This window comes from Amblyomma maculatum, chromosome 6 (assembly GCF_055883805.1).
Source record: "Amblyomma maculatum isolate TAMU_Amacu chromosome 6, ASM5588380v1, whole genome shotgun sequence".
Taxonomy (NCBI): domain Eukaryota; kingdom Metazoa; phylum Arthropoda; class Arachnida; order Ixodida; family Ixodidae; genus Amblyomma; species Amblyomma maculatum.
In genome coordinates, this window is record NC_139349.1 from 10,199,994 (window position 1) to 10,227,152 (window position 27,159).

Sequence of the window (27,159 nt, forward strand, 5' to 3'; positions counted from 1 at the left end):
TATGAACTTACTGTTTGAGCACGTTTATGCAAGTTTTTTCCGTGGCACACCTGGTGCAGAACAAGAACGAAAAACACATTGAGCTCCTACGAAGCACGAAGCTCACCTCGCAAATTCCAGAAGTGTTATCCCAGTAGTTAGCGAGTAAAAAGTGAATGCGATGTGGCTCACGACGATAAAGCAAACGGATAAATAATAAAACACAGGCCAACAAAAAAGCATTTTCCCTGATTTAATTAACTAACGACACGCGAGCACAGCAACACAAAATATTTATTTAAAATTTGTCGAAGCAGATTCTATGTCGTGATTGTCTTCAGGCATACATTCTTTGCTTTGGGAGAATAGTTCTCATTTCTTGTCGCCCGCTATCCCTTCTAGCACTTTCTTGGGCAGCTGAATATATCCTGTCGTTTTCTTTGTTTACTAAGTTACCATACGCAGGCCGAGGCACAGAAAGCGGCTCGAGAAAAGCATACGCTGAACTGCTTGGATGACACTGAAATAGAAACTAAACTAAAAGGCGAGGATGCTAAAGGTATGCACCCCCTCTGTCTGGAGACCCATTTACTTGTCGCACGTTTTGGGCAGGTGGGCCACGCACACGCACTAAAAGCAATCTGTTGTTAGTCGCCATGACACTTTGAGCGATTGTCACCGCTTATGAGACAGAACTTTTTTCTTTCTTCGTTTCTCTCGCGTAAATCGATTGTGTTGTTTTTTTTTTTTTTTCCTCGCAGCGTCGCCTATAAATCTGAGACTCTTCTTGTGTGCAAAACGCGTGGCTATCCATCACTGCTAGGTCTGAAGGTAGAGGAATGGGCATCAATTACTCGGCCGCCCCGGCTGCTGTAAAGTACAGTGAGTATTTTATTCTAACACACCCAACGTCCCGGTTTTAGCCTGATGGGAAACCTCTTAGCTGTCTCTGCTGGTTGCATAATCTACACTACAAAGGCTTTTCTGTGTGTTTTCAATAGGGCCCTTGAGCAAAGGTGTCCTGGACACGAGGTCGCGAAACGTCCCCCCAAAGTATTTTCGAAACACGTGCTGAGAAGTAGCCTAAAAATAAGAAGAAAGAAACTGCTCTGGGGGGGATCCATTTTACTACCCTGTGGTGTCCAGACAGCGACAATGTGACCAAGTGGCTAAAAAGTCTCGAGCCACTTTACTACACCGTATTCAGGCAAGTTCTGCTAGTACTCTGGCATGTAATTGTAATACGCGCCTTGCATTCTCTCCTATGTTTTTCTCATGTTGTGTGCGCAGGAATTTAGAACAATGTTTCGCGAGCTGTCTAGCTTTCAACACGGAACATTTATGTCTTATTAGGCTCCCGCGTGTACTGAGTGAGTACGCTTGAACATTGGCAAGAATGGTTCTCATACAGCCTCCTATTTTCCAACGTGTTCATCGCTCGCTTCTGTCCGTGAACAATGTTCCTTCTTTAGTTAAGCAGAAGCATACCAACCTCGTAACAAACTGCTTAACAATATTATTGCAATGTTCGTTTACAGTTATAGGTTCCTTTTTGCTGGCTTTACCGCCGTAAGGAAAAAGGTTCAACTGCAATTTCATTCGCACGGTCATAAAATAGAGTGGAACAAAATTATTGTTTCGCTTTATGGTGTGGCGCAAAGAAAATTATTCGTCATATGAATATGCCAAGAATGAAAGGCCGATGAGCGGCAAGCACCTTTCAACAGTTTGGCCGCATATACACACAAAAAAGAGTAACAACCAAGACACTTTCTTTCTGCACGTGAGGACGTGTGCTCGAAGATTATTATCCCGTACTAAGGTCCTTTTTATACACAGAGAATAAATAAAAATTCCAGCAGCTAATCAGAATCCAAGAAGATTTTTGCACGCGCGGTACCACCGTAATATATCCCTTCCTATATTTCCAGCTAGCTCTCCATCTAATTATTCTGAAGATCCTCGTCCAAGCACGTGCCGACGTTTAGCAACAAAGAAGTAAGAAAAAATATTTTGAGCCATTCAGCAAATTACTGGCCGTTTTTTTTTTTTTTTCACGCAGGCGAAAATGAAAATCAAGTAGCCCAGTGGCCTCCAAATTCCCATTCTTTTCGTTCTCAATGAAACAAAAGTTGCAACAATGCAGGGATGCTAAAAGCAGTGAAATAATTCCGCTTGGGGACATATATTCAAGGTAAATGTGAGCGCCAAAACTGCAATAGCTTTCTTTAGAACGCCAGGTGAGTGGTTCATTCCCTGTGTTCATTCCCTATGAAGCAGGTGAAACAGCTGATGGTTTGATAGCTGACGGCCATGTTTTTCTAGCGTCATTTGAATAATGAAGCTTTTTTTTGCACAGGGCTGTATTCAAAGCGGCGCCTCCGCGGAATTACAAAACAAGTAATCACGCCAAACGACCCACTCCAACGACGGCGGTAACAAAATCATCCATCGCACTCTCCGAGGTGCTCGGGTATACGACCGGACGCAGAGCGAAGGGGCTCGAAAAGATATCAGTGGCCGGCATTCTCGCAGATAAACTTTTTCCATAATGCACTTGTGGGCCGAGGCTCAGTCGTATGCATTATTCAGATCCATCCAGCACAGAGCAGAGATTTCAGTGTGGGTCCTGCTATACTCGGCAGGAACAGTTTATCGCAAGGATAAACGAACCCCAACTGCGAAAGAGGCAAGAATAACGAAAGTAATCGAACTGTGCTCCTGCTATCCTGAATTCGGACTAAGAGCCTTGAATACCAAAGAAGCACCCAGTACTCGGATGTGACTTGAAGCACCAAGAAGTTCCGATTTGCTCAGTTTCTGCGTTTACTGCTGTTCCAACAGTGATCGCCGGCCATGGTCAAGCGATGCTGAAATGTATGGCTAAGCCGCTAAAGGTAGCCATTAAGGCTAAAATGTCGTTCCCTTAAGGCGGCGCCAAAGTAGTCTCCAAAGTTTTCTTTCATACTTGTTTTCGAAACGAAATTTCATACATAGACTGTTGTTAAAAGCAGTGCAACCAAAACAATAATTGAAAGCAGTGCAAAGCTAGTGGCTCATTAATGCGTCATTAGGGCAGCTGCATACCCAATATGCGCTAGAGGAGCATGACCATCAAATATTCGCTTACCTTGTTCAAGGATAATTAAGGTGATTTCAAGATTGCTGCAACATTGTTACTCTTTAACACATTTAGAAACATGTCTGTACCTTCCGTTTCACATAAACTTATGTTAATCCTTTCTTTATGTGAGTCTTTTTTTATTTCACATCGAAACTAAGAAGCGTAAGGTGGTTCAGAATTTTCACCATATATTCAAGTGACGATGCTTTATTTTAAACGTTTTCCCGGCCAAAACTGAACTTCGATTAACCAGCACTCTTTTCCCATTTTAATCCAGATCAACGAACCCTTCAATACACTCAGCAGTGTATTTGCTCACCCAGCATTACATTTATTGCCCGTCACAAAAACAAAAATAATCTGCTCTATTAATTAATTCGACATTCCTTTCTCCAGAGAATAGCACGTTTTGAAACTTGTGATATTAATGTTGTTCGAAGGTACATTTTTATAATTTAGAACCAGCATGACTGAACCTGTTAGAGCAGTACATAAGACATAAGGGGGAGGTCCACCACATATCAAGTTCTGCTGTCGAGCCTGTCACAACGGCAGGCTCATTTACAACGATGCAAAATCCCAAATGTTTACAAATTGCGAATATATCCTTGCAGGTCAAATAACATTACTCTATGTAGTCTTCACTAGCGTGCTCCTCCTGCAGTAAGCAGAAATGCATTAATATAGACTGCGAAAGCAAAATATCACTAGTGCTCTATATTCTTGCATGGTACCGCACACAATACAAACGGAGAACATTGCAGCAATAATGGCTAGTAAACGTTTATATTATGAACATGCACTTTACAGTAAGTTTTCTGTAAGGCAAACATTATAAAACTTCAAATGCTACGTATCTGATAAAAATGGCTCTCAAAACTTGAAATGCAAAACGTTCTCCTGCTAAACATTAGTGGTACCTACGTGAATCAAAACACAAAGTAATGACTTTTTTTTTTTTTTTTTTTTTACAGATAATACCACGGCATACGGCTTCATGTGGGCACCCGGTTGTTCGGGCACATTATAGGATATGTAAGCACTCGAAGAACTGGGCTGTTCTACAGCTGTTAAAAATGGAAGTTTAATATAATTTTATTTTCATTCACTTTATTTTTATTTCTAACCTGGTAACGGTAGAATTGTTTCTTCGCGCCTTTGGCAATGATTTTTCAGCGCATCGTTTCTAAACAGACTACACATATCTACCGAATATATTATTTACTGATTCAAGAGGTCATCTGATGAGAAGAGAGGAGTCGCTGGAGAAAGATTTGATGTTGGGAAAGGTTGAGGGTCGCCGGAGAAGGGGTAGGCAGCGAACGCGTTGGTTAGATGGCATCCTCGAGGCACTGCAGATGAAGTTATGTGATGTTGGGAAGATAGTGAGCGACCGGAAAGCGTGGTGTGACATGGTCCATAGGGTCACGAAGAGTCGGACACGACTGAACGACTAAACTGAACTTAACTGAACTGAACTGATTCAAGAGGCGTCACAGTTGGACCCAGGAGCCGCCATGGTACAGACATTTAAACATGTTTTGTTGGTTGTTTAGCACCGCCGGCGCAAAAAACGTGACGTAGTGGAGAGGAGGAAATATTTTATCTTCTAGGGAGAGACGGTAGAAAGAAAGTCTTAACGCAACGCAAAATATAACTGCGTTACTGGCCGCACTCTCGCTGGATTCCGATGGCTATCCGGTGACCGTACTGAGTATGCCCGATCAGCGAGTGACGTCACGGCGCGCAGCTGACGAGCCTCGCCATCGCCGTTGATGAACCCGGTCTGGTCGTTTCACGCGCTACCAGACCTTAGGGACAATGATCTGCGCAAACACTGTGGGGCGAGAGGGACCCTCGACCACATAATTTGGGAGTGCCCGCAATCTCCAGGTAGAGGACAAAATATTACAAGTAGAGAAGCCTGGGATACCTGGTTTGAGATGAAAAAAGTTTTTTTCAATGGCATGGTTAAACCATTATACGTCGCAATATTTCGTGAAATAGAAATAGCATCATTAAAAGAGGACCTAGCGAGAACTTTTGAGAAACACTGTGAAGGAGGCAGCCTTGAGTCGAGAGGTTATACAGGCCCTCGTTTACTTTCCCTGTATAACCCTGAAGGTGACTGTGAGTGAGAATGCAGCGCTGAATGCAAAGGGTAAACATGTGCCGCAGTGACTTGGGACTCGTAGCTTAAAGGCCAGCCTGTAGCAGTCAATGTGAGAAAACGTTTTCAAGAAACGCTTTCTGTTCTCCCACATTAAATCCGTGCTTAGATAATTATTGACACGGCAGCCTAAGAACGGAAGAAGGGAAAGGTCCCTTTTTCCAATTGTTTCTTAGCCTTTCATCCAAAAATGAAGCAACGGTCCAAAGGCGTTATCTGCCCTGAAGGAGGTACATTTAGAGGCGTGTAGCATAAAAAAAAAATAAAAAGCTACAAAATATGCCTCTCACCACGTTCAGATTTCTCTGAGTGAACAACTCTTAGGATTTAGGAGGGTATATAATGATGGGCCAGTTGGTGAGACATTGGAAATTAAAAACCGCAGCAGACATAGGACAGAGGGAAGCGACGACACAGGGTGGTATTTGCAATTTCGAACAGTATGACCATCTGCTAATATATTTTGAAGAATATTGGTGAGGTATATTATGGATTGGTAAGCCGTGTTTACGTAGAGAGGAATGATGACTATGTTGTTAAATTGTTCGCCAGCTGCTCTTTATGACCCTGAGAAAAATAGAAAATATCCCATGTAATAGGGCGTTTATTGAAGCTCAGATGGAGAGCTGTGAGGACAGGACCTTGCAACGGCGAGCCCAGCGTACTTCGTCTTCGTCGCACAACGCACAGGTGCATGTCGATGGCGATGACTATCACAGTACATTTTCCCCCCGGGTAAAAAAAGGAGCCATGCTGGCGACTTATGGCGCGGAAAGCACAGCGGGGTCATAGAATGGCTTCAATCGGTTCACGTGAACTGTTTCACGACCACGGCGACGCAAGTCCGCAGAGGGCGTGACGGGCTCAACTACGTAGTTGACTGCAGATGTTTGCTGGAGGACCCTATATGGCCCGTGGTAGCGAGCAAGAAACTTCTTTGAAAGGCCAGGGGTTGTGGAGGGCATCCAGAGCCACACCAGTGTGTCCGGGAGATATGGCGAAGATTCGCCGGTATCACGGAGGTATTTTTGTTGCCACTGATTTTCTGTTGTGAGAGAGCGGGCGAGCTGACGGCATTCTTCTGCGTACGTGACGGCATCGGATAGCGGGGAAGATTCGGAAACGTCAGGGCGGTAGGGAAAAAGTGTGTCCATAGTACAGGGTGGCTCGCGCCCGTAAAGGAGAAAGAATGGAGAGAATCCAGTAGTGGCCTGTGTCGCGGTGTTATATGCGTAAGTAACAAACGGTAGAACTTGGTCCCAATTGGAATGGTCGGTGTTCACGTACATAGCCAGCATGTCACCGAGAGTGCGGTTAAAACGTTCTGTCAGTCCATTCGTCTGAGGGTGGTACGAGGTAGCGGTGCGGTGTATGATGCGGCATTCTTTCAGGAGAGCCTCAAGAGCGTCTGATAAGAAAACGCGTCCGCGGTCACTGAGCAGTTCGCGAGGGGCACCATGGCGAAGAACCAGGTTTTTCAGAATAAAGGCAGCCACGTCGCGTGCGGAAGCAGAGGGCAATGATGATGTCTCAGTGTAGCGGGTTAGATGATCCACTGCCACGATAATCCAGCAGTTGCCAGCTGAAGTTGTAGGAAGGGGACCGTATAGATCTATGCCGACACGATCAAACGGACGGGCAGGACAGGGCAACGGCTGCAACGAAGCAGAGGACTTGAGAGGAGTTTTTCGGCGTTGGCAAGACTGGCAGGAGCGGACAAAATGGCGGACAAAGCGGTACATTCCACGCCAGAAGAAGCGTAGACGCAAGCGCGTGTAGGTTTTCAACACTCCGCCGTGGGCGCACTGGGGATCAGTATGGAAAGCAGCACAAATTTCGGCGCGGAGATGACGGGGGATGACTAAAAGCCACTTCCTTCCGTCGTGAAGATAATTGCGGCGATAGAGCAGCCCGTCACGAATTGAAAAATGGTGAGCTTGGCGGGCAAGCGCCCGAGACAGACGACCTGGAGAGTGACTTGAAAGAAAGTCCAGAAGTGTAGATATCCACGGGTCGCGCCGCTGTTCCGTGGCCATGTCAATAGTGGCAAGCGAAGACAAATCGTAGGCGCAGATCTCATCAGGCAACGAAGAGGGAGGCAGCGGTGAGCGCGAAAGAGCGTCCGCGTCAGTATGCTTGAGGCCTGAGCGATATATGACACGAATGTCATACTCTTGGAGGCGAAGAGCCCAGCGAGCAAGGCGGCCGGACGGGTCCTTGAGGGACGCCAGCCAGCACAGAGCGTGATGATCAGTGACCACATAAAATGGTCGGCCATAGACATACGGACGGAATTTGCCGATGGCCCAAATAATGGCCAAGCATTCTCTTTCCGTAACAGAATAATTGGACTCTGCCTTGGTCAAGGTGCGGCTTGCGTACGCCACCACATAGTCTCGGATACCAGGTTTGCGTTGGGTGAGAACGGCGCCTATCCCAATACCGCTAGCGTCAGTGTGAATCTCAGTTGGCGCATTCGGGTCGAAGTGGCGGAGGATGGGAGGCGAAACCAAAAGACGGCGTAAAGTGTTGAAGGCGTCATCACAAGCAGGTGTCCATGCGGAGAGGTCGGAGCTACCGGAGAGGAGCTGGATGAGAGGAGCAATAATAGAGGCGAAATTTAAGATGAAGCGGCGAAAGTAGGAGCATAGGCCAATGAAACTTCGTAGCTGCTTCAGTGATTTTGGGCGTGGGAATTCGGCAACTGCACGAAGTTTGGTGGGATCGGGAAGAATGCCATCCTTAGAAACGACATGACCTAGAATTGTTAGTCGGCGAGCAGCAAAGTGGCACTTCTTCAGATTCAGTTGGAGGCCGGCGGTAGCGAGACAAGTGAGAACGTCCTTCAGTCGGAGCAGGTGGGATTGAAAATCGGTAGAAAAGACTACGATATCATCGAGATAGCAAAGACAGGTTCGCCACTTGAATCCACGAAGCACAGTGTCCATGAGGCGTTCAAATGTGGCCGGGGCGTTGCAAAGCCCAAAGGGCATGACGTTGAATTCATATAATCCATCTGGTGTGATGAAGGCAGTTTTAGAGCGGTCAGCGTCAGCCATTGGCACCTGCCAGTAGCCAGATCGTAAATCCAACGAGGAGAAAAACTCGGCGCCCTGCAAGCAGTCTAGTGCGTCATCGATGCGTGGCAGAGAATAGACGTCCTTGCGCGTGATCTTGTTGAGCCGGCGGTAGTCGACACAAAACCGGAAGGAGCCATCTTTCTTAGGTACCAACACAACTGGAGACGCCCAGGGACTGTGGGATGGCCGAATGACACCCCGACGGAGCATGTCGTCCACATGATCAGCAATTACTTGGCGCTCCGAAGCCGACACGCGATAGGGACGCTGGCGCAAAGGTGCAGTTTTACCGGTGTCGATGGTGTGCTCTACGACAGACGTGCGGCCCAAGTCAGTTTGAGGAAAGTCGAATGAAGAAGCGAAGTTCTGCAAGAGGGCGACAAGTTGATCACGTTGCGCAAGTGGAAGATCAGCATCAATAGCATGTTGGAAAACGTCGGAGGGCGTCGAAGCGGTCGCAACATCGCAAGAGCACAGACTAACGTCGAAGGAGGGGGTTGAGTCAGCAAGAGTGGTGATATGACTGGGATCAAGCTCTTCAAGACGTCCAATGCATTCGCCACGGAGCAGGACTGCTGGGCAAGAAAATGGGTTCGAGGCGTAAAGTGCACTCTTGCCGTCTTGAATTTCGAGAACAGCGAACGGAAAAAGGAGGCAGGGATGACGGGAGGTGGCTTCGGAAGGTGTAAAAATCGCAGTCAAAGGTGTTACCCACTCACAAGACAGTGGTACGAGGGCAGCAGAGAACGGAGGAATGTCGGTGTCATGGGCGACGAGAAGTTTTGCAGTGCGGGGAGGGGTATCACAGAAGGGGGCATCACAGAGGGGGGCGAAGGCAATTTCTGCACGAGCACAGTCAATAACGGCTTGATGAGTCGATAGAAAATCGTATCCGAGGATGATATCATGCGAGCAGTTCGGCAGAACAATAAACTCGATGGGGTACAAGACGTCTTGAATGAGCACACGGGCTGTGCAAGATGCGGAGGGGTGAATGTGCTGTGATGAGGCGGTGCGGAGCGAAAAGTCGGAAATCGGAGTGGTCACTTTGCGAATTCGACGGCAGAGCGCTTCACTGATGACGGAGACGGCTGCACCGGTATCGACGAGAGCGAGAACTGTGGCGCCTTCTACAGAAACTTTGATAACATTAGCGGGACGGCATGGAGGACTTGAGGAATTCGAAACAAGCGCAGTTCTTGCCCCCGGAACTGCGACTGTTAGTTTCCCTCAACGGTGCTGGTAGAACGTCGCAGCATTGGAGAAAGCGATCGGCGCCGAGGAGAATGTGATCGACGAGTGGTGTAGGTTTGGCGATCTTGTGGGACAAATTGAGAACCGGGCGGAATCATTTGCGAGCGTGAGTCGGTATCGTACGGGTAAAATCGAATGTCAGGCTGTGAAGGTTGGAGGCGCTGGCGACAAAGGCGCGCAACATGGCCCGGCCGACCGCAGGCATAGCAAATCGGAAGGTTGTCCGTAGTACGCCAAGGTTTCATAGGATGTGGGCGGAACCTTGAGGGTGGGGCTTGAAACGAAGGCTCAGCATGCGGCGGTGAACGGTAGGCAGGGACCTGCACATAGGAGCCAGACGTGGGCGAAGGTGGTGGCCTAGCCGTTACTTGGGCATACGTGAGAGGTGCCGTCACAGGCGGCACCACGGGGTTGGACGGCAAGGCATCAGCGACGTGTTCTTGCACGACACGGCGTATAGCAGGGGCCAAAGATGGAGCCAGTTCAGGAACGAGGCGGCCCGAGTCTTGAAAATGGGGAAGGAGTGAGATTTGACGTGCGACCTCTTCACGAATAAAATCTTTGATCTTTTGATTCAGCGGGCTCCCTTCAGAAGTTGGCGAACCACCCAGGGCTAATGCGGATACGCCTTCGTCGCACACACTGGAGCGGCGCCTAGAAGCGCGCCGCTTGCGGAGCTCGTCGTAGCTCTGGCAAAGCTTCACGAGTTCACTAACGGTGGTGGGATCTTTCGCTACCAGCATCTGGAAGGCGTCCTCAGAAATGCCCTCGAGGATGTAGCGGATTTTGTTTGCTTCCGGCATGGCCGGGTCGACTCGTTTGCAGAGATCAACGACGTCTTCTATGTAGCTGGTAAAGGTCTCATCAGCGCGCTGAACACGATCGTGTAAACGTTGTTCGGCACGAAGCTTACGCACTGCCGGGCGGCCGAACACTTCCGCGAAATTCTTTTTAAATGTCGACCAAGATGACAGGTCAGCCTCATGGTTGCGAAACCAGAGGTTCGCCACGTCCGTCAGATAGAATATGACGTTACTGAGCTTGTATGAGTCATCCCACTTGTTGTAGGTGCTTACTCTTTCATAGGATGACAGCCAGTCGTCGACATCTTGATCGGCCGTGCCGCTGAACAGGCAAGGGTCACGCTGGCGCACGACGCCAGCACACATGATCGTGGGTGGAACGGCCGGCAGCGTCGAAGTGTCTTGCATGGCGGTCGTAGAGGGTAGTGTACGGCTTCGCAGTTCCAGTTTGGGTGGGATCGTACCCGGCACCTCCACCAATTGTAATAGGGCGTTTATTGAAGCTCAGATGGAGAGCTGTGAGGACAGGACCTTGCAACGGCGAGCCCAGCGTACTTCGTCTTCGTCGCACAACGCACAGGTGCATGTCGATGGCGATGACTATCACAGTACACCCAATATATTTCTTATAAATTAGGCAATATGTCAGAATTTTATATTTTACGGTTCAACAATATTAACAGTGAGTAATTGTGCGACGTATGGGATGAGCAGTTTGGAGACAATAGGGTTCTCTTAAATTAATTTATATTTTTTTCTAATAATAAGGCTTGTAGCGTGTTCAAGGGATGGAGCGTCCTTGGGGCTTTTGTTTAATATTAAAGTCTTATAAAACATTAATGCATTTTCTTTTAATCGGGGAGTGGATGCAGCTGAAAACTGAGTTTTTGAAATCTTATTATTGAGCCCATATAGAATACAGTTTTGAAAATTGTTACACCTATGCTTCGGAAAGCAAGCAATTCATTTTTAATAGAGCAAACAATTCAAGCGCACCATTTCAGACTCTAAAATATGAACCATAGTCACCACTTTTCAAGCGCGCGCGGTATTCTCAGTAGGCTTGGCACAACCAGCTGACTCTAATAAAAATGTTCTTCACCGCTCTCAACCCATTAGTCGTTAGCAGTAAGTTCTTCTCTAACAACAAAAAAAGTGTTCCGATATTTATGGATGAAGCATCGGAGCACTAGTAAGTTGGAAAAAGCCCTTTACGGCTGCGAGTGGGACGAGGTATCTAGTCACATCAATTTCGCTGGCCACTGCATTAGACCGCTGAGTCATCGCCACTTTTTTTTTTCTTGGATGCGTAAATTTAGACATTGCCAGTAAATACGGATCAGTATGTACGCCTTCACACAAGAATACATTGTCGTATTAAAATTTACTCAGGCGTGTGAAGCAATCAAGAGTTTGAGCATACGCGGAATGAGTATAGTTTATAGTTTATAATGCAATCTTAACTTTTGGAGTACCACTGAGCTAGGTGTACTGGTTTTCTTTAAAAAAAGAGCTGTGATAAAATTATTCGCTGATAGGAGTAACTGTGTATTTTACGAACGTATGGCCACTCAAGCAATTCGCTTCGATTATCAGCAACAAATGCGAATTGTTGTCCGCACACCAAGTAGCCATTATGGTCTTCCGCAACCTGTGTAGAACAAGAACCATGAACATGTCAAGCTGTAATCGATACGAGCTTATTCGAAGTTCTTCCTTTTTTCTTCCCTTTTTTCTAGAGCACGCTGCAGAGCAACCCAATCAAACTTGGCCTCCCAATAATCAATTAAGGCCTGCTCAAATGTTTCGAGCTTTTACATAAAATCCAGTTAGTCGCCCTTGAGACGATGCCTTTCCTTTACAAATGTCATTTTTCAACGAGGTGTACGTGAACGTGTGTGCCCGATGAACGATCCAGTGCAGATGTATTCTGCCTGGTTGATAGAGCAACTGGACCGAATCGCTCCTGTTTTTCTTTATTTTATCGCTTTTTCACCCGCCTTATGCACGCCGCTAAGAAAAGAGCGCGAAAGTAAATTTGCTGCCTCCTTCATTCCTGTAGCAGAGCGAAGTGTGAACTGACAGGCGAATAAATCCGCTCAGACGTCCTTACTATCCCTCGCCACGTTATGAATCGCCTTTCGTCTGCTTCCTAAACAGTGTGCCAGAGAAGTCCTTATTGGGCCTTCATTTTTCATTTGTCTTTCCTCTCGAGAAAAGCAGTTATTTCTGGTATGACGCTTCCAGTCAGCCCACGGTGCAATTGTGCCCATGTTTTGACCTCGGCTTCAGCAGAGCTCAGCAGAGCAGCTGCCCATCCGAAGTGCAGTTTATTTGAGACGTTGTTACTTGCTGCTCTCGCGCACGGTGACGGCCAGCCGATTATCCCGGGATTACGAATTCCATGTGGCCATCTGAATGCGCCGCACCAGGAAAGGGGGCGTTCGTCTGTTGCGTGCATCGCAATCATGGCGGCCGGCGGCGCGGTTGGGCGCCGTGTGGGCGCTAGTGCATACCACCTATACCACTAACCTACGCTCCTGCGTGGCTCGTATCATGCCCCGGCCAGTTGCTTGTGTACAATACTTGTACCTTTACTGTGGGCTTCTTCATTTACGCAGTCGTGATAGTCGCAGTGGATCAAACTTGAAAGGCTAAAAAGATTTGTCAGCGTTTCGAGATGTGAAAGCAAGCGTGCGTCCTCTCCAGGCGAGCGTAAATATCCGTCACGTGTCACCTAGCTTGCGCAAGCCGGAGACGACCTTGGCAGCTTTGTGCTGGTTTCTTTCCTCTTCCTTTCTTTCATACGTGTTCCCCTTTCGACAACCTTCTCTCTATTTCCCTCAGCACCATGAAACCATTACTCGTGCAGGCATCAGGTCACGTGCACTCTCCGCCGATGTTGCCATCGCGTACAGCAAGCGGTGCGCGCCTCTCAGTCCCATTGGCGCCGTTGTCGGAGTGCGTGCCGATAGATTGGGACAACGTATCTATCTGCTGAAAATAGGCCGAGTGTCTGCCGCTAAAAAAGGACTTTTGGTTTGGCGCACATAAAACTTCAGTGGACTCAAGAGTACTGCAATCGCCCCTTGTCGGTTGTTGTTCGGCTTTCAGGACAAGCGCGTTGAAGATGGAGTTTGTACCGGGATGGGGGGAATGGATTATCCTCGCACTGACGGTCCTCGGACTTCTGTACCTGTAAGTACTATCATTATCATTGCATTGAGCTAATAATTGGCATTAGGTATCAAGCAGTGCGCCCAAGCCTGTAATTATTTACACATTGTGTACAGTGTATACCTATCGTGGTAATGCTGAAACGCTAATTGGAAATATGAATATTTCACTGGGAGAGAAACGAAATGGTGCAGCAATCTTAGCAGCCAACGTGAAACCTGAAATGCGTCGTGGGAGAGGGAGGACATAGCGACTGAAAAGAATAGAGAAGGAGGCGTTGTAGTGGAAGACTTGGGTATCATTTGTGGAATGTATTTCGAGAGGGATTTAAACATGAACAAAAAATTCGGGCAGATGTTTTTTCTCGCTCCAGGGACGAAAGTGGTGCTTTTAGAGTTTGAGAATACGAGAAATGAGTAGAGTTTGTGGTTACAACGTAACTTCATCTTTTGTTGTGGCACTGAGCCAAGTATACTGTTTTCCTTAAAGGAAGAGCTGTGGTAAAAGTATTATTTGCTGGTAGGAATAACTGTATTTTATGAATTGATTACATAAAATTGCTTTACTGACTGCTTAGTTTAATGATGATACGGTCGGTTTCGGGGGCAAAGATTCTTAGTAGCGTGACCAGGAGGGCGAGACGTCGGACGGAGAGCAGCAGGGAGATTGACGAAGAAAAGACGCTTATGCATACTTTTTACATTGTAACAGAGCTCTCTCAGCTCACAGATCGTGGCTACATCTCCACTTCCTAAATATGGTTTGTTGTCCCCAGCTAGGGAGGTAGGGAAATAGACTTCATGTCGGACAGTCCAATAAAGAAGACACGAGAATTCGAGGAGCCGCCTACTGCCGACGATGGTACCTGAGCCTCCTCGCACACCTTCATGTGGTAAGGGTGAATTTCCTTGATAGCGATGGTGATCGTGAGCTGACAAATGCAGTCCTGAATTCCGAGAAGTTAGCCCCTAGTAAGGGCCACTTTCACACTGGTCTAAATTCTTGCAACGTCACCGGCACTCCCGTTCGGCGAAAAGCTGCACGCTTTTGCGTTTGCGAACAATAGGGAAAATTTCCTTCTGGTCATCCCGGCGAGCGCCAGGCGGGTAATTAACATGAATGGGTTGCTTCCCGGAATGGTTGGCGACCAGGTGAGGCGGCTGACCGCCGCAGCACGGGGCGACGATGTGGCCGCAGCACGTGGTGGCGATTTTGTCGCCGACACGGCGCCTTCGAGGCTGCTGCTCGCTGGCCTGGCCTTGTTCCCGTCGTCGACAGCTGGAGCCTCGGCTGGAATCCCTGATCATATCAATGACCTCCAATGTAAGAATTATGAAAATGTGGACAGCATTGCTGTTTAGAAATTCATTGTATGTAGGGCTCGTTCCTATGAATAAAAAGTAAAGGTTTCGACCATAATTTGGCCTGGCTTTAATTGCTCTGGCAGCTAGAGATATGTGTAGGATAGAGAATAGGTCGATAAATAATTTCAGGGGGAAATTTAATAACGCTGGCGTATTAATCTAGCTTGATTGGTGATCTATCGAGAAAATATAGGGTCTTACCAGCGTACGGTTAAATCAATATACGTCGCGTTTTTGGTGAAATAAAATTAGCATCAATATTAGCAGACTAGGCAAAAGCTTTTGTGCAATAGGGCAAGTGAGACAGCCTATAGTAGAGAGTCTATAAGGGCCAACGCTTCCTTTTCCTGCACCGCCTAGATCGTGACATTACGTGACAATGCCCTGCTCAACACATGACATGAAGGCGTACCACAGTGACGTGAGGCTCGTAGGTAGGAGCCCAACCTGGAGCAGTCGAAGCGAGAACTGGCTGCAAAAAAAAAAAAAAAAAAAAAAAAAAAAAAAAAAAAAACTCGCGATTCTGCCACAGTTTAAGTTCATGCTTAGATATTTATTGGCGCAAAAGCTTACGTCCGAAAGCAGGGAAGAGTTATTTAAATGGTCTCTTAGGTTTTCGATATAATTATGAAAGGTCGGGTCAGAGGTATTGTCTTGCGCTGGATTGAGTTCACTAACAGGATTGTAGCATTTAAAACAATAAAGAGAATGACCGAAAATGGTTGTCATTACCCACGTATCTCTGAGTGAACAGCATAGTGAGCAGATGGTAATATACACTTCTTAGAAATATACTTGTCATAGGATATTGCTCACGTGCACTATAAAATATAAGTAAGGGTTTGTTGGAAAGAGACAACGACTGGGATTTTTTGTCAGTAGTTGACTTTCATGAGCCTCAAAATTTTGACAAAAGTCTCTAAATATTGCTTATACACTATCCAAGGTTGAGTAACTAACATACCTCGTATGACATGAAGAGCACTGCATGCAGTCGGGCCCTCTTAATTTCATATTTTCTTTCTATCCATAAAGCTTGAAGCCTAATAAAGGGTTGAAGCGTACGGGAAATTTTTTCAGCTTTATAATCTTATAGGACATTAACGTATTTTCTTTCCGCATAGGGCATGGGGCTTTTCTGAAAAGGGGTAGGTTTTTGAAATGTTATTCTTAAGACCATAAAGAAACTATTTAAAGAATTGTTGCGGTTACGCTACGCAAAGCAAGAAGTTCATTTTTAGTCCAACTAATAGTTAAGCGCGCCCATTTTAGACTTTTAAAAATAAAATCGTGATCGCTATTTCTTATGCGCGCGCCACAGGACGCGGATAGGCTTGGCGCGACATACTAACGCTAATTAAAAAAATAAAAAGGCCCTTTCCCGCTTCTAGCTCGTTAGCAGTAAGTTCCTCCCTAGAAAAAAAAAAAAAAGTCACGATGTTTGTGGATGAAGCATTGGACCACTAATAAACTAAGCAAACAATACTTTACGGCTGCGAGATGGGCTTCGCATCCGGGCGCAGTGATCATATCAGCTTCTCTGGCTACTGTATTAGACCACTGCGTCATCGCCACTTTTTGTTTCTTTATTCCCTGTAAATACATAGACAGTGGCATAAAAATACAAATCCAAATGTACAATGCATAACCGTGACACAAGGATACATAGGCGTATTAAACTTTGCTCAGGCTTCCCAGGCTATCAAGATGACTTAGCCGGTTGGGGAGTTTGCGTCACGTTCCATACAGTTCTCTAATTCATTAAAACCGTTCAATGAAATTACCATTCGTTGAACGCACCCTGTATCCTGCACGACAAGTAACAAATATCGTCTTCCACAAACTGTTAAGAACCAGGACTATAAACATGTCAAATGGTATTCCGTAAGGGATTGTGGGAAGTTCTTTTAGAGCGCATCTCTTTGGCGCCCGTTCTTCCGTTTCGCGTCGTCGTCGCCGTCGGCGTTGTCGTTGTCCCTCGTAATCAGCTCTGCAGCTAGGGCAGAGCGCGCTCCTTCCCCCCCCCCCCCCCCTCCCTCCCTCTTCCTCCGTGGAGGCGGCCACGTTTGTTATCCGACTGCTGCACGCGCTCCTGCTACCACTGTTCACCATAGATCACTCCAATAATGTTTTCCGCCACCACGTTTTGTAGCGAAAGCTGCATTGGCCACGAACTTGCGATTTCGCTGTGGCGGTACTCCGAGGAGGCACAGAGCCGTTACCTATCAACCGCTGCAGCTGACGGACGCCGTACGCTCACAGCGCCAACTGGCAATCAAGAAGGAACCACAAGAAGATGTCCCCTCTTTAATGTAACAACAACATAGCGGTACCCCACTAGCCTGGATTTGCAATCAAGACTAAGATGGCGCAGCCGAGTAAGCTGCTGCTAATGCTATGCTGAGCCGGTCTCCTCATAAAAAGAAAAGAAAATTGTCTTGACCGGGAATCGAATCTCCACCCTTCGGATCCCTAGCTGAGCGTTTTAACCCATGGCGTCACGCCCGGAATTGTTATTAGCGCATCATAATTCTCCTTCTGTAGCGTGAGGATGATAGTAGTGGTGATGTTAGGCTAGTCATCGGCGTATTACGGGCGAGCGTGTATTCTGCATTGAACAGGATTGGAATGGATCAGAGTCGATTTGGACTGGCTTGGTTTGGACAGGTTTTTGTATTGAATTGGACAGGAGTGGATTGAATTGTATTTGACTGGAATAAAATATATTTTAATGGACTGAATTTGATTAGACTGGATTTGTTTGGATTGGATTAGATTGCACTGGACGGGACGAGATTAGATTGGGTTGGAAAGCAGTAGGCAGCCCAGCGTCAGGCACACATGCTTCCGCTGCGTATATCCTGGCCTAGCTGAGCTAAGCCACGACCAATTTTTCCTATCGTTTACTCTGTCGAGTGCAATCTTCCGAGAACAGTGGTGCTTAATATGTACTTATTATCGTGCAAGGGCGATTAAGGGAAATACAGGTTTTCCGGTAATTCAGCACTCAGCAGACTGTGTCGCTTCCTTAAGCCAGGATTCCTTCATAATTATAATGATCCCCGGTTACCTTGGGTATGTTTTGTACTGACCTCAATAGTCCCCATCAGTAATGACAAGCCGCAGCGTTGCTGACCTGCGACGCTGCATCAAGGTCTGACCTCCTCCCAAGGTCTACGGCGTTCGCCGATCACCTTTAAACGGAGAGCTAACTTTTATAACCAAAGGCAACCATGCACGAGCACGCTGCATGGCGCAAATGCAAGGGAACAAATTTAAAAAGAGTGAGTTTCGTCAAGCTAGCAACCTCAGAGAAAGTGACAGGTGATGCTTTTTACCCTACATGGCAGCGTAGAAAGGTGAGCGGCTTGCGTAACTCTCAATCCCAGTTTTGAGGGTACACCATCGCTCCTGTCGCGTGGCGGCCTTGGCGCGCATTCAAGTGTGGGATTTCAGATGGAAAGAGCGCTAGAAAAGAACACATCTCGCAGAATCTCACGGAATATGACATAACTCGCACAAAAATCTCGCGCAAAAATCTCGCGCACAGCTCTCGCGCACAGGATTTTGTTTCATGAGTTTAAAAAGGTTTTCGCCTACATAACACGTTTGTTTTTCATTTTTTTCTGCGAGCTGTGCAGGAGTGGAACTCTCTAGACGATAAGCCATTTTCCCAGTCAAGTAGGGCGAAATCATTAGAAATAGCTGGCAAAAGTGTATTATCAGGAGAGAAAACGTGATGCATATAATCGTTTTTCCCAATCCTGAGTGCTTTCCATGCGCTTTTGTATTTTCGTTGTCATGTGCAATATGAAAAATTGATGCTGATACCTACTTTTTTGTTTGTTTTCTTTCTGATGCATTGTAGCATTGACCCGATATCTTCCTGTGCCTTTGCAGCAGTGTTATGCCTTATCGACTGCGTGTCTGCATGCCAGAAAGAAACCCACTCCTGCAAAAATAGCTGGAAAGGGATTCCCGGTTAGATAAGCAAATATTGATCTCATAGGAGCGTATCAGCCAATTTATACTTTTTAAAACAGTAAGCCACCTTGCCGTTAAGATTATATTGAGGGTCATTTTATATAGACGAAAACTGGAACATATATCCAAGCTTGACTAAGGCGCACACCACAAAATGAAAAGCCTACACAGGGACTGTTTCCGAAACGGTACGGGACCCGAGCACCACACCAGGACTGATGAGGTGTACCTTTACTCGGGAGTGCCTACGATGAAGGCCATCCTGATAGAGAGCAAGGAGAATCACAGAAAGAAGACAGGCCGCTTTTAGTTTATGAAGAGGTTCATCCCAGAACTCATTCATCTAATTGCCTTAAAATGACGTCGTGGGAGGACGAAAAAGAGTTCGTGCCTGGAAGAGGTTATCACGGAAGAGATGTAAAGAATGTGAGCCACATTAGAGGCCGCGGCTTGGCACAGCCTGATTCCCTGTCTCACTGGGCAGTCGTTGCTGCCGTTCACGCGATTAGCGGCTGTCGGGCGTACACCATTGGCCACAATGCACCTTCTGCGACCGCAGAAATGTGAACAAACGGTTAGAACGTGCTTGCATACTCAGTTCGCGGTAAGACAACAGCGAAAAAAAGACTGACTGACTACCTTTTGGCTCTGGTAGACGCTTCCGAGACCGGCGTGACAGAAGCGTGACGTAAAGGACACAAAGCGTGACATAAGGCCTTCAAGGTGCTCCGCCGGAATTTTGGTGCCAGCATACGTGTGGACTGTGCGCATGGGCATACAGTCGGTCTCGGCAACGAGCCTACTCGTGCATTAGCAAACGGTACTGTAAGTATTCGATCACGGGCATCCTTTCCGTAACACACACGTTTATTTCCCTGCAAACAACCTACCAGAGTCCTCACAGTACTTAAGGATAAAGGCAGGCGATGATTGCGGTACTTGGTTCCCGAGAACTGTCGTCCTCACCTGCAGGACTGCCCCGTGGAACCCATGTGCTGTGTTAGCAAGGCGTGAATGAATATCTGGTTGAGATCTCGCATACTTAACGTGATAGCGCACACCAAGAGCACGAGACTGCTACGACGGAGATGTCCCCCCGGACTGAGGAGTATCTAACGACACCAGGAGCATTGCCGACCACCCGATACCTGCTGTGGCATCGCCCCAGTTTATAACCGATACGAACAGAAGGCACGGAGTGGCTTCGACTAGAGAGTAGAATACGCCGTACTGTGGTTGGCTTCCCACGGGATTACGTCAGCAAGACCGGCCTGCTTGGCAGGTTGTAACATGCACTGGATCTTTTGTATGTGATTTGTTCCCCATGTGGCGTTTCTCATAGCCTGAGTCCTTATGGGACGTTAAACCCCATAAACTAAACCAAACGGTTCGCTATGTAGTCAAAAGCGCGATCCCTGTGAATAAAGATCTTTGGTCTTCGAACTCGCTCACTGAAGAACGTGGTTCCATCTTTTTCATGAAAATGATGTGTATCTTATATACTGCAGCAAATAACCACGGAAATACAAAGCTGAATATAAGAATGGAAAAACGAAACATAAATTTAGGTACAATATTTTCATAATTAGTTTTATCTTTAAAGTAGCGTGTATCATATATGGGAGGTCGAAGAGAGACACATTATTACGTACTCTTTACTATAGTCGCACTGGTGCTTGGACAGTCGCGTTTTGCTTCTTCATGGTATTACGCTAAATTCATATCGTTTTTGCATGTTTATTACTTGCAGGTACGCTACACGGAATAGAAACTACTGGAAGAATCAACAAGTTCCGTACGAGCCTCTTAGTCTCATATTTGGGCCAGGCATAAAGCTTCTCACCCGAGTAAGTGTAACTCTATCGTACATAAAGGTATTTTCGCGGTTGATGCTTTATAGTATGCAAAAAAAGTTGCCATGTTTTGACACAAGAGCCAGGTTCTGCGTTACGCTTCTGCATACGAAACAAAATTGCGCACGCGAGCTTCGTACAGATGTTCATGTTTGAAATACTACTGCACCTCGTATATTTCCGCACATGACTGGCGCTTTCTTTGACGCCTTTGCGATGTATGTTGCATCAGAATTAAAATATACCTGGAAGTAATCATTTCTATTACGGTCCAAGCGCTATGTATACTAGTTTCCAAAAGGCCAAGGCGGTTCACTGTGCCGTGGGAACTCAGTGCAACGCTCTTTATTTTGCAGCCACTCCACGTGCTTGATAGTGAGTGCTACAAGAAGTATGGCAGATTTTTTGGGTAAGTTATTCTTGACATTCAATATATGCACAGGAATATAAAGAGGTCGCCGGTAGCGTAAGAATTAAATGAATGAAAACTTTTATTTAATTCGTTACTTCACCGTTCACAAACGTTCGTAATATGTAGTATTATGCTCTGCGCTGGGCTAAGTAACAAAAAAATATGGCTGTGCTTTACCTTGTGGTTAAACCTGTAGTTACGCGAGCTGGCTACGTTTAGGTTCGGCCTGAAAGTAAAACATGGCCTTTGCACATAGCAGTTTACTCTATTTTTTTTTTATTTATGCCATAGGGGTACTTTTGACCACTAAAGTGCGATGAGGCGAAAACCTCTATCGCCCCGTGATCCGAAGCCCCCCCCCCCCCCCCCCCCCCCTTCCCCCCTACGGCACCTCTCGCTCCCTGTTTTTACTCCCACATTCGCGGTGAAGAGACAGCGTAAGCTACCAGCCAACATATAAAGTCCCGCTTTAACCGAGCCGTATGAACATGCCTGCGTGGCATAGGGATAAGGTGAATGCAATGGTTTTGGCAGGCTGATTGTGATATCATCCTCCCATATGAAAGGAGAGGCCCGTGTTGGCAGATCCTGCCAAACATAATGTCAGAAAGCCCTACGTCCAGTTAGTGCTCGGCCATGTCAGCTGCCAGCTACCGCCTCCCACGACTTCTTCTGCTTCTTCTTCTTTCTTCGCTCTTCAAACAGGCACCAGACAGGCACGGAGAGGCACGGCGAAATGGCGAGACTGTGGCCAATGTAGCTCTCGCTACAAAATAGATTACTTTTATTTCATTCCATAGAATGAAAATAATTCTGAGCAGTCCATTTTTATACAATAGAAAAAAATATTGTAGCTATCTAATAAAGGCAACGCATCCGTCTAATTATTATATGTCGAGCCTTCTCAAAAGTAAACACGTCCGACTGGTTGGCTTCAAAGTCCTCTACTATAGCACTCTTGCAGCATCCGCGAAAATTAGGTTTTATGTGGGCCAGGTCGAGATTGATTTTCTCTCATTTAAGAAGCACTTTGGAATGGTGTCCACGAATACTAACGCAGCATGGACCAAAACGAAGTCATTTGGTTCCTCTTGACTTTACAAAGGGAGTACGTCGTTCGTACATCCCTAATGTAATTGTGACTCCAAGACATATTGACACGCTGCATTCTTTATCTTCCCTCTGCGCTGATCGCGAGCGTGTGCCTCCTCGAGGCGAAGAAACCGACGTTCGTCTCCTCGAGGCGAAGAAACTGAAGTTCTTCTGTCGAAGCGGGCCTGCTAGTTTCCTGCCGCACTGTGACTTCTGTTACTCCTGTGTCCCGCGGTGACTTCTGATCAGAGACTTCACACCGTGACATCTAGTGGAGGTGCTGGGTAACGCAACCCATGCTCCGAACACCTCCAACCAGCCGAGACTCCAGCCCTCAAGGATCTCCTACCATCGAGATTACGCCTACCCATCAGAGTAGCCGACGGCTTCGAGGGCTTGATCCTGAATTCGCGCCTCTACAATTTTCTCGTACTGCGAGGCCGCCACCATCTTCTCCAGCACCACCTTCGGAGACAACACAACCACCCGTAATGACGCAGGTAGACACCACTGCCCCCTCCTTCGTGTTGCAGCAGCCGCGGGAGATACCCATCTTCCAAGCCTTTCCCGGCGACGACCCGGAAGACTGGCTAGATAAATTTGAGCGAGTAGCCCAGTACAATCGCTGGGGCGACGACCAGAAACTGCAGCATGTATTTTTTTCGCTCGACGGTTCAGCTCGTACATGGTTTGAAAATCATGAGACTACTATAACAACGTGGAGTTCCTTCAAGGACCAGTTCCTGCAAGCTTTCACCACCGTTTTTCGGAAAGAACGCGCCGAGCTGCTCCTACAGACGAGAGTTCAGCTCCCTAACGAGAGCGTCCTCGTTTACTTCGAGGACATGACGAGGCTATTCTGTCGCGCTGATCCAAACATGTCCGAAGAAAAAAAACTTCGCTATCTCATGAAGGGAATTAAGGAACAGATCTTCGTTGGATTAGTGCGATGTCCCCCCAAGACCATCGGGGAATTTGTATCCGAGGCCACTACCACTGAGAGGGCTCTAGAGATGCGATCTAAGCACTACGAGCGGCCGTCCATCCCTATTGCTGCCGCCATCGCGGACACTGGTAGCACTGACGTGCTCCGTGAGACCATACGGGCCATCGTACGCGAGGAGCTGCAAAAACTATTTTCGACGGCAGCACCCCCTCAAGTATCCAGCCTTTCTCAGATGGTTCGGGAAGAGGTCAACCAGGCACTCAACCCACCCGAGCCACTCCCGACAATGCCACCACAGCAGGCCATGACCTACGCCGCAGTCACTCGTCGTGCCTGTCCACCTCCCAGCCAGCATCCACCTCCCAGTCAGCACCAAGCAGCCCCTGCATACACTCGTCAAGCACCTCCCGCTCGAATTTCTCAGATGCGTCCACGCAAAAGCGACGTCTGGCGCACTCGCGATAATCGCCCACTGTGCTTCCACTGTGGCGAAGCTGTTCACCTGATCCGCGATTGCTATTACCGACGAATGGGTCTGCCGGGATTTAGCGCCGAAGCGCGAAAGCCGCAGCGTGGTGAACGACCCCCTGCCATTGACGCGTACTTGGCTGAATCATCCGGAACGCCCTATGACTACTCGCGGTCGCCCTCACCGCGCCAATACTCCTCGCAGACACGTGGTAATGCCGGCCTGACGCGGGTCCGCTCCCCTAGCCCCCATCGGGAAAACTAGCCGCGGCAACCTTTGGAGGGAAGGTTGCTCATCGACGAAATTCTCAAGCTCCTCCACCGCTGCAACCGGATGGCCACTCCGTTTCACGACGACACGATGCGCCCCACAATGATCCGCTGCCTCGGCGCTCCAGTTCTCCGACGACACGAAATCAGCTAGTACCACACCGCAGCCGTGACCGGACTCCGCGACGTTCCGGTAACACCACAGCCGTAACCGCCGACCTGAACATTTCAGTGGACGGAACCGACGTGACAGCGCTTGTGGATACCGGCGCCGATTATTCTGTGATGAGTGGGCTTTTCGCCGCCACTTTGAAAAAGGTGACTACACCCTGGACAGGCCCACAAATTCGTACCGCCGGAGGCCATTTGATAACGCCGACCGGTGCCTGCACTTCTAGGGTAACTGTGCAAGAAGAAACGTACTTAGCAACCTTCGTCGTACTTGTCCAGTGTTCCCGCGACGTCATCCTTGGCATGGATTTCTTAGCAGAGAATGGAGCCGTTATCGACCTGCAGACTAAGTCAGTGACCTTATCGACTGAGAACGCAATACACAGTGCTTCAGAGCGACCGACAGCACTGCACATCCTTGATGATCACGTCACTATTCCGCCCCGTTCCAGCGTGATGACGTCTGTGGCTGCGAATACACTGCGAAACTTTGAAGGTGTCGTGGAGAGTAAACAGATCTTACTTTTCGAACGCAGTCTTGCTGTAGCCAGAGGAGTCGTTCGCCTCGAAGACGGCAAAGCAGACGTCCTACTCACAAATTTTGGCGGTGAGCACCAGCATTTAAGCACTGGGACTGTAGTGGGCCATATTTGCGGTATCACGCATGTTCGAAAAGCCTCTGGACTTGCGACGCTGTCATTGACCGAAATGGAGAGGCCTACCACCGATTTACACTTCGACATTAACCCTGCGCTTTCTCAACTGCAGCATCGCCAAGTGAACCAGCTCCTCCAGCGCTATCGGGCGACCTTCTCCAACTCTTCACGTGTTGGCAGAACCGATCTCGCCAAGCATCGCATTATTACGGATGATACCGTGCCACCTCTCAGACAGTCACCTTACCGAGTGTCTCCGACTGAACGCGCCGCTATCACCCGCCAAGTGAAAGAGATGCTTCGCGACGATGTTATCCAGCCCTCGCGGAGTCCATATGGGCTGCACCTGTCGTTCTTGTGAAGAAAAAGGATGGTACGCTGAGGTTTTGTGTGGATTACCGCCGGCTAAACAAAGTTACAAAGAAAGACGTCTATCCTCTGCCACGCATCGACGATGCTCTGGATCGTCTCTGCTCCGCGAAATATTTCTCTTCAATAGACTTGAAATCCGGATACTGGCAAATAGAGGTAGATGAGAGGGACCGCGAGAAAACGGCGTTTATTACTCCGGATGGGCTCTACGAGTTCAAGGCTATGCCCTTCGGTCTCTGCTCTGCGCCGGCTACTTTCCAACGGCTTATGGACACCGTACTTGCAGATCTCAAGTGGCAGACATGTCTCGTTTACCTTGACGACGTTGTGGTCTTCGCTCCAACGTTCGAGGAGCACCTTCGGCGCCTTGAAACTGTTTTTCAAGCCATAACATCCTCTGGCCTTACGTTAAAGAACGAGAAATGTCATTTTGCTTATACGGAGCTCAAGTTCTTGGGGCACGTCGTAAGCCACGCTGGTGTCCTGCCGGATCCAGAGAAAACGACAGCTATTGCCAACTTCCCTCCGCCCAAAGACCAGAAAGCTGTTCGACGATTTCTTGGCTTATGTGCCTACTACCGGCGCTACGTCAAAGATTTCGCTCGACTCGCCGAGCCCCTAACACGTCTGACAAAGACAGACACGGCTTTCACTTGGGACGCACCACAGGAACAAGCATTCAAAGAGCTTCAACGCTGCCTACAAACACCTCCCATATTGGCTCACTTCGACGAAAACGCCGACACGGAGCTTCACACCGATGCAAGCAACATAGGCCTGGGCGCCGTTCTAGTTCAAATCCAGGGCGGCCAAGAACGTGTAATCGCTTACGCCAGTCGCTGTCTATCTAAAGCCGAATCGAACTATTCTGCAACAGAGAAAGAATGTCTAGCCATTGTGTGGGCGACGTCAAAATTCCGGCCATACCTTTACGGGAAACCATTCAAGTTAGTGACTGACCACCATGCCCTATGTTGGCTTGCAACCCTAAAGGATCCTTCAACCCGTCTTGTAAGATGGAGTCTACGATTACAGGAATTCGGCATAACTGTCACGTACAAATCTGGCCGTCAGCATTCGGACGCCGACTGCCTCTCACGTGCCCCTGTAGATCCCCCCGCAGATGAAATTCCTGATGAGGCCATACTGTTAAATGCCATCAGCACAGAGTGCCTCGCTGAAAGACAATCTGCAGATCCCGAACTTCGGCACATCATGGACTATCTAAAGGGTGCATGTACAACCGCTCCGAGAGCTTTCAAGCGTGCTCTGTCATCGTTATGTGTGCGCAATGGTGTCCTCATGAAGAAAAACTTTTCCGCCAGCCAAACGCCGTACCTGATCGTTGTACCTATGTGTCTACGTGATGAAATCTTACAAGCTTGCCACGATGAGCCAACCTCTGGACATTTGGGAGTCACCCGCACGCTTGCAAGGCTCAAGGAAAAGTACTACTGGCCTCGACTTAACTCAGACGTTTCACACTATGTGAAAACGTGTCGCAACTGTCAGCGTCGTAAGGTGCCGCCGGCTAAGCCCACCGGACTCTTGAAGCCAATAGACCCACCATCGAGGCCTTTCCAGCAGATTGGCATGGACATGCTGGGACCATTTCCCCTTTCACACTCTGGTAACCGGTGGGTCATTATTGCTACGGATTACCTTACACGATACGCGGAAACCTCCGCTCTACCCAACAGTACTGCCTTAGAGGTTGCAAAGTTTTTCATCAATTGCGTTGTCCTGTGCCATGGCGCACCGGAGATTTTGATTACTGACAGAGGAGCCGCATTTACAGCCGAATTGCTGCAGCAGATTTTAATTCACAGTCATACTGAGCACAGGAAGGCGACACCTTACCATCCTCAAACGAACGGCTTGACCGAACGCTTGAACAAAACACTCGCTGACATGCCCTCAATGTACGTCGACGTAGAGCACAAAACGTGGGTTGAAGTGCTCCCGTACGTTACCTTTGCTTACA

At 47.8% G+C, this 27,159-nt stretch overlaps 1 protein-coding gene across 2 annotated transcripts in view; it reads left to right on the forward strand.

The window, feature by feature from the left end:
- Positions 1-4,076: 4,076 nt before the first annotated feature.
- The window catches only part of LOC146185044 (cytochrome P450 3A24-like), a 46,382-nt gene continuing 23,299 nt past the window's right edge, over positions 4,077-27,159 (forward strand). The window contains exons 1-4 of one of the 2 annotated variants that reach the window (XM_084606033.1): positions 4,077-4,138; positions 13,525-13,608; positions 20,686-20,782; positions 21,145-21,197. In XM_084606033.1, coding sequence (XP_084462159.1) covers positions 4,137-4,138; positions 13,525-13,608; positions 20,686-20,782; positions 21,145-21,197 — 236 coding nt within the window. In that variant the 5' untranslated portion in view covers positions 4,077-4,136. Of the gene's footprint in view, positions 4,139-13,363; positions 13,609-20,685; positions 20,783-21,144; positions 21,198-27,159 lie in introns of those variants that run through there. The other variant, XM_084606034.1, reaches the window with a different exon arrangement.